This window comes from Lipotes vexillifer, unplaced genomic scaffold, assembly GCF_000442215.2.
Source record: "Lipotes vexillifer unplaced genomic scaffold, Lipotes_vexillifer_v1.1 scaffold428, whole genome shotgun sequence".
Classification (NCBI taxonomy): Eukaryota; Metazoa; Chordata; class Mammalia; order Artiodactyla; family Lipotidae; genus Lipotes; species Lipotes vexillifer.
In genome coordinates this window covers 653,315-668,842 of record NW_006781879.1, presented here as the reverse complement: position 1 = coordinate 668,842, position 15,528 = coordinate 653,315, and the positions used below count along the sequence as shown (strand labels likewise).

The window sequence follows — 15,528 nt, the reverse complement described above, 5'->3', positions numbered from 1 at the left end:
TACAAATCTTATAATGGTCTCTTTTTCTTTCTGTCTCAGATCTCTGTAAGCCCAGATTCTAGAAGAGCTGTACTGTCTTTGTTCTTGACCTGTTTTTCTCTGCTAGGTTTTATATGAAGCATGTTCACTAATCAGATGTTCAAGTATGTTTTTCTCACAAATGAACCTGTTTATCAAAGTTAGTGTCTTTATGCAGCTTCTTCAGCAATTATGTGGTCAGTCTACATTTAATCTTTCATTCCATTCAACAATCATTCATTGTCGGTACCTGCCATCTATGAGGAAACGTCCTACTGTGGACAGGAAGTAAACAGACAGCAGTAAGCCATTCAGGTGACACAAATCACTGTGTACATTGGTCCTTATTATGGATGGCTTTAGGATATTTATATACTCCAAAAACATTGACCTTTTTGGGAAAACTGGCCTTTTTCTGGGAAGAATGCATATGTATACACATGTATGCATGTATGTATGTGTAATAAATATTATATATATGTGTGTATATATATATATACGTATATATATGTGTGTGTATATATATATATGTGCGTGTGTGTGTGTGTGTGTGTGTGTGTGTGTGTGTGTGTGTGTGTATCATCAGATTCTCAAAAAATGTTAAAAACCACTGACCTAGAATTAGAGGTAGATAAAATCTCCTATAAACTACTCAGTTGGTGTCCATGGAAGCCAATATTCTTGACATGTTTGACGTTCTGAGAGGGCCAGCTGAGCACCAGGTGGGAGCGGGTGGAAGACAGTAACACAGGGAGTGATGTCCTAGCCTGCTCATGCCACTGGGCAAATCAAAAGACAGGAAGTGAAGCAGGCGCTCCCTCTTTAAGAGGCAGCTCAAAGCAGATCCTTTGGGAGTCTGAAGGCTCATTCCAGGTGGCTTCTCACAGCTTTAGTTATAACCCACATACAGTCCCTCTCCCTTGGAAGAGTTCTAATAAAGAACCGTTTTTCCCATCTCATCCTATTTCCAATGATGTCCGGCATCACTTGCTCAGTCTTTGATAGACTGAGCACAAAATTTGCCCACAGTTTCATGCTGTTTATGCTACTCATTGTTTTGTTAGGCTTAAGTGCCGAAGAGAAAGAATCCACAAGACCTATGGAAGGATAAGTGGACAGATATGGTCAAGTTAAGTAACACCTTACTAATTCATAAGCAAGAGGGTCAGTAGGTCACAGAGATTCAGGACACCATCCTAATCAGTGATAGGACACATAAATCTTTCCTGAAAAATATTTGTTTAGGACAATGACATCTAGATCTAGTAAGACAGTTAAGAATTAAAAATGAGAGACTATGATATTTTTTAACCTTTGCAAACTTCCTCCAAGTTTTCATTCTGTTTTTCTGTTTTCAACAGACATCAGCAAAAAAGTCAAAGTGAAAATGAAGTCTGGGCATAGTGATGAAGGGTTTAAACCCTGGGTCCTACCTGAAGCTGGTCTGGGGGTGAAAGAAAACATGGCAACTGTTGGGAAGACAAAGGGAGGTGCCTGGGATTCAATGCCAGATTCTGACCCTGAACACTTACAGACACGCCTTACGATAGATAGCTAGAGCAGCACTGTGGTCTGCCTATGGCCGCTGTCCATTGACCCATTTGGGCCCTATTATCTATTCCATGGGTGAAACACTGGGTAAATAATTTTACCATGTGAAGCCTCAGAGCACAGATTCCTACATCTTCAAGGTTGTCATGCTGGTTAAAGCATTTTGCCTTTAAATGAGTAAAAATTTGGCTCTAAAATTCTATACATTTAAAACAGAAATTGAGAATTCTGTATTTTAATTAAGTCAGAGCTTTATTTTAGGCACTGCTTTTCTTTCTCCCTTGCCACTATAATTTATTATTGATAGCATGGCTAGGAAGCAGAGTACAGAGCCAGAATGCCTGGTGTTAAATCCTAACTCCACCACTATCTGTGTGACTTTGAGTGAGTTACTTATACCCTTTGTGCCTCAGTTTCCTCAAATGTAAAATGGGGATAACAACAGTCGCTACCCAGGGTTGCTGTGAAGATTAAATGCATCGATACACACAAAGCATCAAAAATGTGCTTGGTACATGGTGAACATTATACAAGGTGTAAGCTGCCAGCATCCTCTAGCTTACAAGCCATAGAGATCCTTCCTGTAAAGTCTCTCTTGTTCATTCTTTCCTGTCTACTCCTAAATTCACCACCAACACTTAGACCTCTGTCACCTCACGGCAACACTATTTCCTTACACTCTCAATTCCTACCTGCAGCCTTTCTCCACTTGGATGCATCCTGCATATTCTTCCTAATTTCATCTTCCTACAATATTGCTGAAATTGCATCACTCCTCTGCTCAAAAACATCCAAACAGCAGATGTTGCCTACTAACTACAGATGATGCACTTCTTTTTTTTTTTTTTTTTTCCTGGTCACTTTGTGCAGCTTGCAGGATCTAAGTTCCCCAACCAGGGATCGAACCTGGGCCATGGCAGTGAAAGTGCCAAGTCCTACTCACTGGACCGCCAGGGAAGTCCCAGATGATGTGCTTCTGATGGCTCAGCTTGTGATTGTTATCTAGGTTCCCAGGGGCTAAGGTTGTGAGTCTAGGTGTGATTACAGAGTCAGAATTCCCTTGACTGGCCTCATTCCATCTTCTAAAACGTCCTTCTCATGATTTACTATAAACCCTGCATTTCAGAGGAACTAAACTCATCTAACTCATCATTTTCTAGAAACATCTTGTCCCTTACTTCTAATATCTTTCATATAGCAAAAACCTCAGCTTAAAAGTTTCTGACAGTGACCTTGATCATCACACTCACAAGCCTCTAAGTGTTAACAGCCTTTTGTATCACTCTTACAGCAGTGAAGACACATTGCCCTGTAGTACTGCCATTTACACCATCTTTCTCTTCTTTCTGGATTATGCTATTTCAGAATAAGGAATGCCTAGGGATCATCTTGATACCTCGTGTAGCACCCAGCCCAGCTCCTGGCATATAGAAGCTTATCTGATACCAGATAGATTAGTTAATGTAATCCTACCTGTAGCTTTAACTATAATTTTTAAAATAGCAGATATGATTGCCAAAGTGATCGAGAGACTTAAGTTACTCCCCAGAGCCATGTTTTTGGTCATCATGGGCACTATGCCTGCTGCGGTTACATCACACTGATGAGAGGGGCCGGCAGAGAGCCTTCTTCCAACTTCCAGTCTGTCCCTCTGTTAAGTCAAATTAAACTACTCCACAGTGCTCTTTAGGCTCCTCTCTAATGCAAGAGGATTTCAGGAACCTGACAAATTATCCATTTGGATAACCTTTCTAGACCTTTGAAGAACTCACTGATTTTCATTTTAATAGCATCAAATGAACCAAAAGGGCTGCTCCCTGGGGGTCTTGGGGCTCCTGGGCTCTCTAAGATTTAACATCAAATTAGTTGGGAAGAGATCCATCAATTACTGGATCTTGGCATTAACTCTGTAATGTCCCCAGTGATTTCAATCATATGTTTCTGGGCTTGATTCCAAGTAGAATCAAGCATAACTTAATCCCACCAACTGGAATTTACATATAGGATTCTTCCTCCACATTTGTTTGTCCTAAAATAACAAGTTCAAATCACCCAAAAAGTAGTTTGAGAGGACACTTTTTGACTTCACAGATAACAAAGGTCCAGAGGAAAGACAGTAAAGGAATATAAGGTACATGGAAAGTATTTCTGACTCCCATGGTACGACCTTGACACTGAGTAACATCCCGATAGAGTGGTGAATCTCATAGCATTTCGCATTTCAGGAGAAATATGTCACTCATGACCGATGAATTCCCCCTAAGTGTTAAAGATATTTCACCCACGAATTTCCCTATAGCTCCTCTTGATCCACACAAGTTTTTCATCTGCACAGTTTTTGAGAATGAAAGTTCTACATGTACTTAATTGCTGTGTAAATGAACAGGCACCTCAATGAAACACATTTTCTGCCTTTCCAGTTTCAGTTTCCCCTCTCTGTCACTGCACACTCAACTTAAAGTATCTTGTTTAAGGACCTACTGTATAGCATAGGGAACTCTATACTCAATATTAAGTAACAACCTAAATGGGAAAAGAATTTGAAAAAGAATAGATACGCATACAACTGAATCACTTTGCTGTACACCAGAAACTAACACAACATTGTTAATCAACGATACTCCAATATAAAATAAAAAGTTAAAGAAATAAAGTGTCTTGCTTGGGGGGAGGGATAAATTAGTAATTTGGGATTAACAAACACATACTACTATACATAAAATACATGAATAACAAAAATTTACTGTATAGCACAGGGAACTGTATTCAATATCTTGTGATAACCTATAATGGAAAATAATCTGAGAAAGAATACACACACATACACATAAAATTGAATCACTTCACTGTACACCTAAAACATTATAAATCAACTATACTTCAAGAAAAAAAAAGTATCTTGTTTAAAAATATTGTAGCCTAAGGATTAAAAGCTGATAGAAAAAAAATCGAAAGATTTAGAATAGATTTAAACTAAGAAATGAAAAATCTTTTATTTTTTAGAAATATTTCTCGATTTTACAATAATCAATCAATCAATTAATTAATTAATTTTTGGCTGCGTTGGGTCTTCGTTGCTGCCTGCGGGCGTTTTCTCTAGTTGCAGTGAGCGGGGGCTACTCTTCGTTGTGGTGTGCGGACTTACTGCGATGGTTTCTCTTGTTGCGGAGTATGGGCTCTAGGCACGCAGGCTCAGTAGCTGTGGCTCGCGGGCTCTAGAGCACAGGCTCAGTAGTTGTGGTGCACGGGCTTAGCTGCTCCGTGGCATGTGGGATCTTCCTGGATGAGAGATTGAACCCGTGTCCCCTGCATTGGCAGGTGGATTCTTAACCACTGTGCCACCAGAGAAGACCCCTTTAGACTACATAACTGTAGCAGTCCAACCTATCATAAAATTGAAAGTGGGAATTAAACCACTAAGATTTTTGAGTTTTCAAGGCCTGTATTTTCTTCCTATCTTTGATCCTATTAAATACTTGAGAGTAAACATTCTTTTTTTTTTTTTTTTTTTACACAACGTATTTATTTATTTATTTATTTATGGCTGTGTTGGGTCTTCGTTTCTGTGCGAGGTCTTTCTCTAGTTGTGGCAAGTGGGGGTCACTCTTCATCGCGGTGCGCAGGCCTCTCACTATCGCGGCCTCTGTTGTTGCGGAGCACAGGCTCCAGACGCGCAGGCTCAGTAATTGTGGCTCACAGGCCCAGTTGCTCCATGGCATGTGGGATCTTCCCAGACCAGGGCTCGAACCTGTGTCCCCTGCATTGGCAGGCAGATTCTCAACCACTGCGCCACCAGGGAAGCCCCGAGAGTAAACATTCTTATGCTAAAAATAGATAAGTACACAGTGAAGAAACCACGTGATCGAAATTAACATTACCAATAAGGGGCAAAAAGACATAATGTGCCTCCAGATGTGACATTCTGAGAAGAACATAACATCATTTATTTAGTTTAATAGGGCCAAATATATAACATGAATTTAATCATGAGGAAAATTCAAACCCCAATTGAGGGACATTCCATAAAATAACTGGCCAGTACTCTCAAAAACTGTCAATATGTCATGAAATATAAAGAAAATCTAATAAGAAACTGCTATATAAAAAAATAAATAAATAAAATTTTTAAAAAAGGAAGTGAACATCTTTGAGGGGCCATTATCCTGACTATTATGGGGACTTTTGGTGAGGTTTTTTTTTAATTTCAGGATTAATTCCAATTGAGATTTAACTCTTTTCTTTTCCAGAGGCTTTTCCAGTATAGACAATATGGTCAAATACTAAATAAATACGAAAAAAAAAAAAAGAAAGAAAATCCGAGGAACTGTCTTGATTAAAGAGGACTAAAGAGATTAAATATAAGATTCTGAATTGAGTCCCATATCAGAAAAATGACAGCTATGAAGGGCACTGTTGGGCTTCTTGACAAAATTGGAATCTGAACTGTAGATTAGGGAAAGTACAGTACCAGTGTTAAATTTCTTGAATATGATAACAATATTGTGATTATATATAAGATCCTTGTTTTTGGGAAACACACACTAAATATTAAGGGGAAAAGGGGCATGACGTCTGTCTGTAATCTACTCTGAAATTGTTCAGGGGAAAAATCTATGTCTAAGTCTCTGTTGCTTGAAAGAAAGCAAATTCAGCAAAATGTTAAAAACACTGATAAATCTTGGTAAAGGGTATACTGGAGATATAATCTTACAACTTTTCTGTAAAGTTTAAAATCATTTTTAGGAAATAAATTTCTAGGGCCTATAAATAAAAAAAAAAAATCACTGCTATGACAGAAAACAACTTTGGAAACCAACACTTTTTGGTCGAAATGTTCTAAAATTATTTTGAATTTCTGGGATAAATACTTATTTTACTGTTTACTATGTATAAAACAGATAACTAATGAGAACCTACTGTATAGCTCAGGGAACTCTACTCAGTTTCTGTGGTGACCTAAATGGGAAGGAAATGCAAAAAAGAGGGGGTATATGTATAAGTATAGCTGATTCACTTTGCTGTACAGTAGAAACTAATACAACATTGTAAAGCAACTATAGTCCAATAAAAATTAATTATTAAAAAAAAAAAGAGCATGGAGCAAAGAGTCAAAGAATGGAGTCTAAGTCTCCAGCGTTTCACTTAGTAGTTGCTTAGCGAGTTTACTTAACTTCTCTGAGCTTCAGCTAACTCATCTGTAAAGTAAAAAATAATACCAGATACCTGAAAGTATTGTTGGAAGAATAACACAGGACAAACTACAGGAAAGGCACAGACTATATGATTCTGGCATGTGTTACATTCAAACAATGGAAGTTTCTTTTCCCTGCCCTTTGAATCTTATATATCACTTCTATAAAGGTGCTTTATTATGAGTAGCAAAAATAATCAGGACATTCATCATAGATTATATGATCTCAGAACGTAACTAGTACAGTTTTATCCATTTGAATGCTTATCTGGTTATATTTGATTTGTTAGTCCTTAATTATGAAATAAACATGATTCTAAGAGGCAGGAGTTAGAAAAGAGTGTCATATTAAATTACCAAATATATTCTGTTGACCTAAATACACATTTAACATTAGCTCTAATACTTGGAACTACACTTATAAATCCCTTGGAAGGTTACAAATATGGAGTTATTAATGAACCACAGTTATCACAGAAAAAAATAAGGTCAAGAAATAAGATAGATCATAAGGTTCTTTATCTTTAGAAGTTACTCCAAAGTCTACTCAGTTCTAAACTTGTTATTAAGGTAATAAAAAGTGAGTTCAAATTGAATATTACAATTTTAATAAATCAAGTTCATATAAAAGGCGTAAAAGAATTATGTAGATCCTTCTAACTTTTCTGAAACTTATATAAAGCAAAGCATGTAATCATCACTGAAAAAGTCAAACTAAAATATAATAACGATGACTTTGCAAAGGATAGAATTTATATTCCTTTATTTAATATAAATTCACTCAGTCCTTCTCAACCTTAATACCCACCACCATTCAGCATCTGAGAGACAAACTTATACCCACATATCTTCCCACTGTTTTGGTGATTATAAATTCATAAAAGAAGCAGGATAAAAATAAATGCCAAAATGAAAGCAAGAAATTAAAATATCATAAGAAACAAGTTAAGTGCATTTTTTTTCTACAGAAGTTAAAAAAAAAAAGATTTTCTGTAGGGTCACGATGAAGTACAAATTCAGACTGCTATCACTGAACTCAAGGCTCTCAAATCATATCTGACTCTTCATTGTCCTAAAGTTGGGTTATTTTAGAAAACTTGAAATACTAGGATTCCCAAGACAAACTCATGGTTCCAAAGTATAGCCATCCGTGATTTTTTCTTACAATGGCTTGTATTTAACAGAAGAGTCATAAGAAAGGGTTTCAGGTATCAACAAAAATCTGTGCTTTTCCTATCTTTACCATCCTGAACATAACATGGCTCCATCCTGGAGTTACAGTCTACACGTGTCTAGTCCTGTGGGTCTGACTACATGAAAGCTGATTTATGTGATAATGGAATTCAGTTTGTTAATGTCACATCAGGACTTCATAAAAAGTTAGGCAGTTCTCTGTGGTAGGCAGGCAGGCAGGCAGGCAAGAGGTCAGAGGGCAGAAAATTAGGGGGAGTGGTGAGCATACACTGAGAGAAGGTTGGGATTTTCTGAAGAATGATTTAGGCTGAGAGGAATCAGGAGCAAGCTTTTCGAAAACAAAACAAAATGAAACAAAAAAGAAAAACAGAAAATCCACCTGTGGCAGTAAAAATAAACAGTGGTCTCACTAGTGCTACCTCTTCCCTAGTTTTGGGAGTGAGAAGCCTACAATGGGTCTCATGGGCTAACATCAAGGTGCTGGCAGTGCTGTGTTCCTTCTGGAGTGTCTAAGGGAGAATCTGTTCCTGACCTTTTCCAGTTTCCAGAGGCCATGTGCATTTTTTAGCTCATGGTCCTGTCCTTGAACTTCAAAGCATATTATTCCGATCTCTGCTTCTGGCCTTACATCTCCCTCCCTCTAACTTTAACATTCCTGCCTTCCTCTTACAAGAACCCTTGTGATTACACTGATCCCACACAGATAATCCACAATAATTTCTCCATTTCAAATGCTCTAACTTAATCACATCTTCAAAGTCCTTTTTACTCTGTAAGGTAACATATTCACAGGTTTGGGGATTAGGGTGTGGACATCTTTGAGGGCCAATTATTCTCTCTACCACAGCTGGTCTCATTGCCGCCATTTTGAGCCATACAATCAACTAATTTAATTATTAATAATGTTTAACATTCCTAGTTCACATTCAAGAAAAAGTCATTCAATTTATTGATTACACAAACAAAAAGTCATTGGATTCACAATAAAGTAAAAGGTGAAAGAATAGGGAAATGCCGAAAACATATTTAGGCCGATCTAGAAAAATAAAGCACCCAAATTTTCTAAACATGGTTTGAAAGGCGGCCTTAAAACCAAATGATAGAGAATCAAAGATTATTAAGAGTTTCAAGGGGCCTTAGAGATCATTCAATTCAATTCTCCATTGTTAAACGAATACCATGTGTATAAAAACTCACACGAAGTAGGTAGGCTGTTCCCAACCACCTCTCTGGATTATAATCTAGCTCATACTTCCTAATGTTAGTTACTACAGTCATCATAAAAGACTCTGTTAAGTGATCTGCTGAAATCTATTAAAAACAAAACTATGATCAGGCTAAACACTCTACCAAAAGAGGAAATTAAAAGAGAAATGATATGTCCAGAAAAAAGAAACTTAAAAGACCCACTGGAGGGCTTCCCTGGCTGGTGGCACAGTGGTTAAGAATCCAACTGCCAATGCAGGGGACATGGGTTCGAGCCCTGATCCGGGAAGATCCCACATGCCACGGAGCAACTAAGCCCATGAATCACAACTACTGAGCCTGAACTCTACAGCCCACAGCCACAACTACTGAGCCCGTGCGCCACAGCTACTGAAGCCTGCGCACCTAGAGCCTGTGCTCTGGAACAAGAGAAGCCACCGCAATGAGAAATCCATGCACCCCAACAAAGAGCAGCCCCCGCTCACCGCAACTAGAGAAAGCCCACACGCAGCAACAAAGACCCAATGCAGCCAAAACCAAATAAAAATAAAATAAATTAAAAAAAAAAAGACTCACTGGAAGAATTGAATACAATCGTGTAAGCATCCCAAAATATTCCTTCTGAAAAGAGAAGTCAAAACGAAAATAATCTTGAGAAAAGGGGCTCCCCTTGACATATGTTTTGAAATCAATTTAGAATAAAGTATAATGGACAATCTAGAGTTTAAAAACTCTTGAAAATATTTTTACCTCTCCCCCAAGGAAAAACTTTAATTTGAAAATCAGAGACTGTGTAAATAATGTAATTATACTATCAAGTAAGGCAAAAATATCAGAATTCCTTTCATTAAGGCAACTTGATAGTCTATAAAATACTGAGTTGTTAAACTTTAGATCATACTCAGAAACAACAAGCTTTTAAAAACATTTAGAGAAAGTAACAAAGCTCTTTCTATCTGCTTTATTTCTCTGTTTTGCTTTTTTAAAGAACTTATAGGCAGCTAAATTTGGGAGAGCCATTATATGTCATTGTTCTTAAACCTGCATATGATTTAAGAACATTTCTCATTCAACGTGTATTCCAAGCGGTCACCTGGCCTTGGTTTGAATACCTCCAGCAAAAATTCACTCCCTCACAGGGAAATCTACTGGGGACAGTTTCAGCAAAGCTGCCTGGATCAATCTCAAGGATGGCCCTCCAGGTGCCTCAGAAACATGCACCCACACTCCTCAGAGCTGAGGCAGGAAGCATCTACTGTGGCCTCGTTATCCCTAGGGTAATTGTTCTCGAAACTGCAGGTAAGTGAGTTATGATTCTTTTGTGCTAACATATATCTAAAGACATTATCTTAGTTCCAAGATGTAAGACAAGCAAGCAGGTGGATTTAATATCACAATTTAACGTTTTAAACCAATATGAAAATTCCAAAGCTACTCTCATCACCTAAAAATTATTTTTTCAAGTCATAGACCTCTTAAAATAAAGATTTCATTACAACTTCATTATTTTTCATCAAAATTTTCTAAAAACAAAGTCTGGGATTGATAGCTAAGAATCAAATAACTTTTTAAACTTAAGTTACCTTTTCTAGGCAGACTAAGAACCTCAGCCATAATTTTAAAATACTAATAGAATTACTTAAGATTAATGAAGACTACTCAAGGAAGACTCAATGAAATAGAAAATGTAAACATGCAAATGTGACCTTTCGTCTAAAAGTCTAAGGTCACTCCCAATTAGCTTAAGTGATTCCACTATTAAATCTTATACATTAATAAGCTTGCAAAAGCTAAGAAAAAATTTTTAGTCTATCCTGATCATGAAAACACATTGCCTAAGTTATTTTCATTATCAATTTAAGAGGGTTATACTTTTTTGTCAGCAGGCAATAAAGGATTGGCAAAAAATCTGCCCCTCCCACCTATGCAAATGCAAAACTCAACTGTATGCTGCTTTTAACCATTTGATGATTTAAATGATTAAAAAATACACAAAATTTAGTTCATTTATCAGAGCTCTACTATAAAGCATGAAAAGCACTGGGATTTACTTATATTACTACTAGAATTCATGTAAACATAGTTATGGGAAAGGGAAAAGTATACTGAAATTATTCATGTCATTTATCGCAGAAGAACATTTAGCGGGGTGTTGATTTTAGTGGAAATAAAATATACCTAAGAAAACAATATATTTTCACTAAGAGGCACTCTAAAGACAGAATAAAAAGTGTTGTTTGAAAGTAACTGATATTGTGTTCTTCTTCCAATAAGGGGTTAGAGCCCATCTTCATTGTTGATTTTTTAGGCAAGGAAATGGGAAACAAATTAGATAAGAAAGAATGGATATCTATTTTGTAGCAGTGTTTTAGTGACATCCAGTTGCTAAGCAGTTTCACAAAGTACCTACCTTAGGGTAGACAGTTGTTAATTTTTGATAAATTTAGGAAAACCAGGGAGATTCAATGCACATGATATATCCTCTCTTTGATGGCAGGTCATCAAAGAGTTTCATCATTAATACTTAATTCCTTTTATTTAAGATTCTGAATTTTATAAAGATGAAACTCTTCCAGCCTAGTTTTTACCTAGAGCATAATTACAGAAATTTAGAGAAGTGTGTGGATTGAGTTGTATCTCCTGCCAAAAAAGATATGTTGAAGTCCTAACCCCCATAATCTCAAAATGCAGCCTTATTTGGAAAGAGGGTCACTGCAGATGTAACGAGTTGAGATGAGGAATAGGGCAGGTCCCTAATCTAATATGGCTGGGGCCCTTACAAGAAATAGCCACGTGAAGACAGAGACACACAGGGATACCATGTAACAATGAGGGCAGAAAATCAGCTACAAGCAAAGGAAAAAGGTTAGCCGCAAACCACCCAAAGCTAGGAAGAGGCAAGGAAGGATTTTCCTATGTGGTCCAGAGGAAGCCTGCCTCTGGACTTCAGTATTCAGAACTGTCAGACAAAAAATTTCTGTTGTTTTAAAATGAAATGAGCTATCAAACCACAGACATAGAGAAACCTTAAATGCACACTACTAAGTGAAATTAGCTAATCTGAAAAGGATACAACACTCTAGGATTCCAACTATCTGATATTCTGGAAAAGGCAAAATTATGAATACAGTAAAAATAATCAGTGGTTCCCAGGTGTTGGGGGGTAGGGGAGGGATGAACAGGTAGAGCACAGAGAATTTTTAGAGAAGGGAAACTATTCTGTACGATACTATAATGGTAGATACATGTTTTTACACATTTCCACAAATGCAAAGAATGTAGACTGAAATGTAAACTACTGACTTAAGGTGATAATGATGTGCCAATGTAGGTTCATCGATGTAACCAACGTACCACACTCTGGTGGGGGATGTTGATATCAGGGGAAGTTGTATGTGTGTGTGGCAGAGTATATGGGAACGCCACGTACTTTCTACTCAATTTTGCTATGAACCTAAAACTACTCTAAAATATAAAGTCTAAAAAAAAAATGGTTCTGCTATGCCAGGATTGGGTGACAGAAGTCTAAAAATGTAAGGAAGATGCTAAGGGGCTATGTTTAAAAGATAAAAGAGCAAAATAAAAAGCATCTGAAAGCTGATTTTATGCAATGAATTCTGCTTCTGGCTAAGGCAAACCAGCTTGTATCAGACCAATGATCTTGCCAAGAACAATTAGAAAAGGTGAATAAAATTTATAATATGTACTGTTTGAACATCAAAAAGCTACCAAGGCAGTGAGAACCTGAGGAACTAAGATCCTGGAGAGAAGCTCAATATTTGGATCTACTTTTCCCTTCTGGGTATTTATTAATTTGTAAGCAGTGACTGGGAGACGGAGCAGCCAGGTAAAAGCTAAGAGGCTGAGAAACTATGCAGAGCCTGAAGCATTCTCATGATCCTGCAGAGACAAAAATCAGAGATGAAGACCTGCCGTAAAAAAAGGCCCTGCTAACCACCACAGAATTTCAGCTGAGATCCTGAAGAGCTCCACTAAGGTGGTATGTTGGCTCAGGCTTTTTACCAGCTCACCAGAGTTGATTATGTGCATCTCTTCCCAATTTCATGTGCTGTTCAGTGATATCACATTGGTGATTTGAAACTGGCAAGAGTGGAAGTATTTACACTATGGAAATCAGCAAAAGCTATAAATCAGAACCCTTCCTGCTGAATGTCAGGTGTTAAAAACCAACACACCCCTGCCCGCCTTCAAAAAGTAAGGGCAAGCCAGAAATAACCCAATCCTCAGAAAGGCTGAAAAATAGTTTGAAAAATCAATCTCAGATCAATTCAAATAATCAGTCCTTATCTTGGAGTCTAGCAGAAGCAAAATTAAATACTCCAAGAGGAAGATACATTACAGTCTAGAACCTATAGTTTTTTTTTTTTTAATAAACAATGGTAGTCACATAATAAAAATGATCAGGTGTATGGAAAGAGAAGACAAATGATCAAAATCAAGAAAAAAAAGACAATACAAACAAACAAACATTAGATGCAGATATTGGAGAATTCAGTATGGGCTTTAAGGTAACTGATTAAATATGTTTAAAAAATATAGAGGAAAGTATGGGGAACTTCACTAGAACACTGGAATCTATAAAAAAAGAATCAAATTGTAATTCTAGAAGTAAAAAAATTAAAATGAGAAATTCCATATATGGGTTTGATGGCAGATTAAAAACAGATGAATAAAGGATTAGTAAATTAGAATAGCACTTCATAAATTTTAATGTACAGACAACTCATGTGGAGACCAAGAATGACTGAGAAGGTTTGGGATGGGGTGGGGCCTGAGAGCCTGCATTTCCAGCAGCCCCACGGGTGGACAGCAGTGCTGCTTCTCTAGGGACCACACATGCTACTGTTGCTGTTCACCTTGCTATTCACTACTGTGAATAGCAAGAAACTAGAAAAGAGGTGAGGAGAGAACATCCAGAAACAGAAAGAGAACAAAGAAGGAAAAATATAGAAAAGGATAAATTAGACATTGGATATCATAACATGTATAACTGAAATTCTAGAAGAGAAGAGAAAGAGAGAATGGAGCAAAAGAAATACCTGGAGAGAGAATGGCTGACATTTTCCAAAGCTGATGAAAGAGGTCAGGGCAGAGTACAGAAGCTCCAGGAATTCCAAGGAGGAAAAATACAAAGAAAAGTACTCAGCAGGGGGCTGAGGTAGAGAAGGCATCATATCATAAAGATCTGTTGATGTGATTTTTGCCTAATGGAACAAACTCCAGCGAAATACAGGGAAGAGCCACAACGTTTTTGAGAAACTGCTTTCATGAACAAGGAAAAATGACTCAGAGGGCAGAACCAAGAAACCAAAGGGTAGAGCAAATACCAAATTAACAGTCCCAGGGATTACATAGAGTATGTACCCTAATGAGGGGGGAAGGGATGAGGGAGTTTCTGGGGCCATCTTACAATTCCACTTAATACATTAGGTAATTCTAGGTATATTTAAGGGAAAATAATAGAAATACTATACAAACTCTTCCAGCAAAATGTAGAGGAAGGAATACTTCCCAGCTCATTTTATGAGGCCAACATTACTCTGAAACCAAGATTAAGAAGACATTACAAGAAAACTATAGATCAAAATTTTCCGTGAACAAAGATGTAAAAATTCTTCACAAAATTTGAGCAAACTGACTGAAATAATATATCAAAAATAATACATCAGGGCTTCCCTGGTGGCGCAGTGGTTGAGAATCTGCCTGCCAATGCAGGGGACATGGGTTTGAGCCCTGGTCTGGGAGGATCCCACATGCCACAGAGCAACTAGGCTCGTGAGCCACAACTACTGAGCCTGCGCATCTGGAGCCTGCGCTGCGCAACAAGAGAGGCCGCGACAGTGAGAGGCAGGCACACCGCAATGAAGAGTGGCCCCCGCTCGCCGCAACTAGAGAAAGCCCTCCCACAGAAACGAAGACCCAACACAGCCAAAAATAAATAAATAAAATACTGAATACATAACTACTTTAAAAAATAATAATAAGAAGAATACATCATGACCAAGAGAAGTTTATCCCAGGAATGCAAGGTTGATTTAAATATTCAAAAGCCATTCAGTAGAATTCACAATATTAACAGACTTAACACCACAGACCAAATGATTATTTCAATAGATGAAAAGAAAGTGATAAAAGTTTAATTCTATTCATGATTAAAGCGTGTGTGCACACACACATATGGTAAATTAGGACTTAGAAAGGGACTTCCCTAATCCCCAAACTACAGTTAACTGTTATACTGAATGGTGAAATTCTGTAAACTCCACTCTTGAGTTAGGAAAGAAGAGAAAACTACCCAGTTTTATTCAGTAGTGTACTGGAAGTTCCAGGCAATACAATAAGAAATA

The 15,528-nt window shown here is 37.5% G+C and overlaps 1 protein-coding gene and 1 non-coding gene across 2 annotated transcripts in view; both read right to left on the bottom strand.

Moving 5' to 3' along the window:
- CDKAL1 (CDKAL1 threonylcarbamoyladenosine tRNA methylthiotransferase) overlaps positions 1-15,528 on the bottom strand; it is a 667,990-nt gene that overhangs the window by 153,816 nt on the left and 498,646 nt on the right. The window contains exon 13 of the mRNA XM_007454853.1: positions 9,737-9,781. Coding sequence (XP_007454915.1) covers positions 9,737-9,781 — 45 coding nt within the window. The remainder of the gene's footprint in view (positions 1-9,736; positions 9,782-15,528) is intronic.
- Positions 2,455-2,526, bottom strand: TRNAE-UUC (transfer RNA glutamic acid (anticodon UUC)). Its single transcript has one exon. It is a non-coding gene; the product is annotated as a tRNA-Glu (tRNA).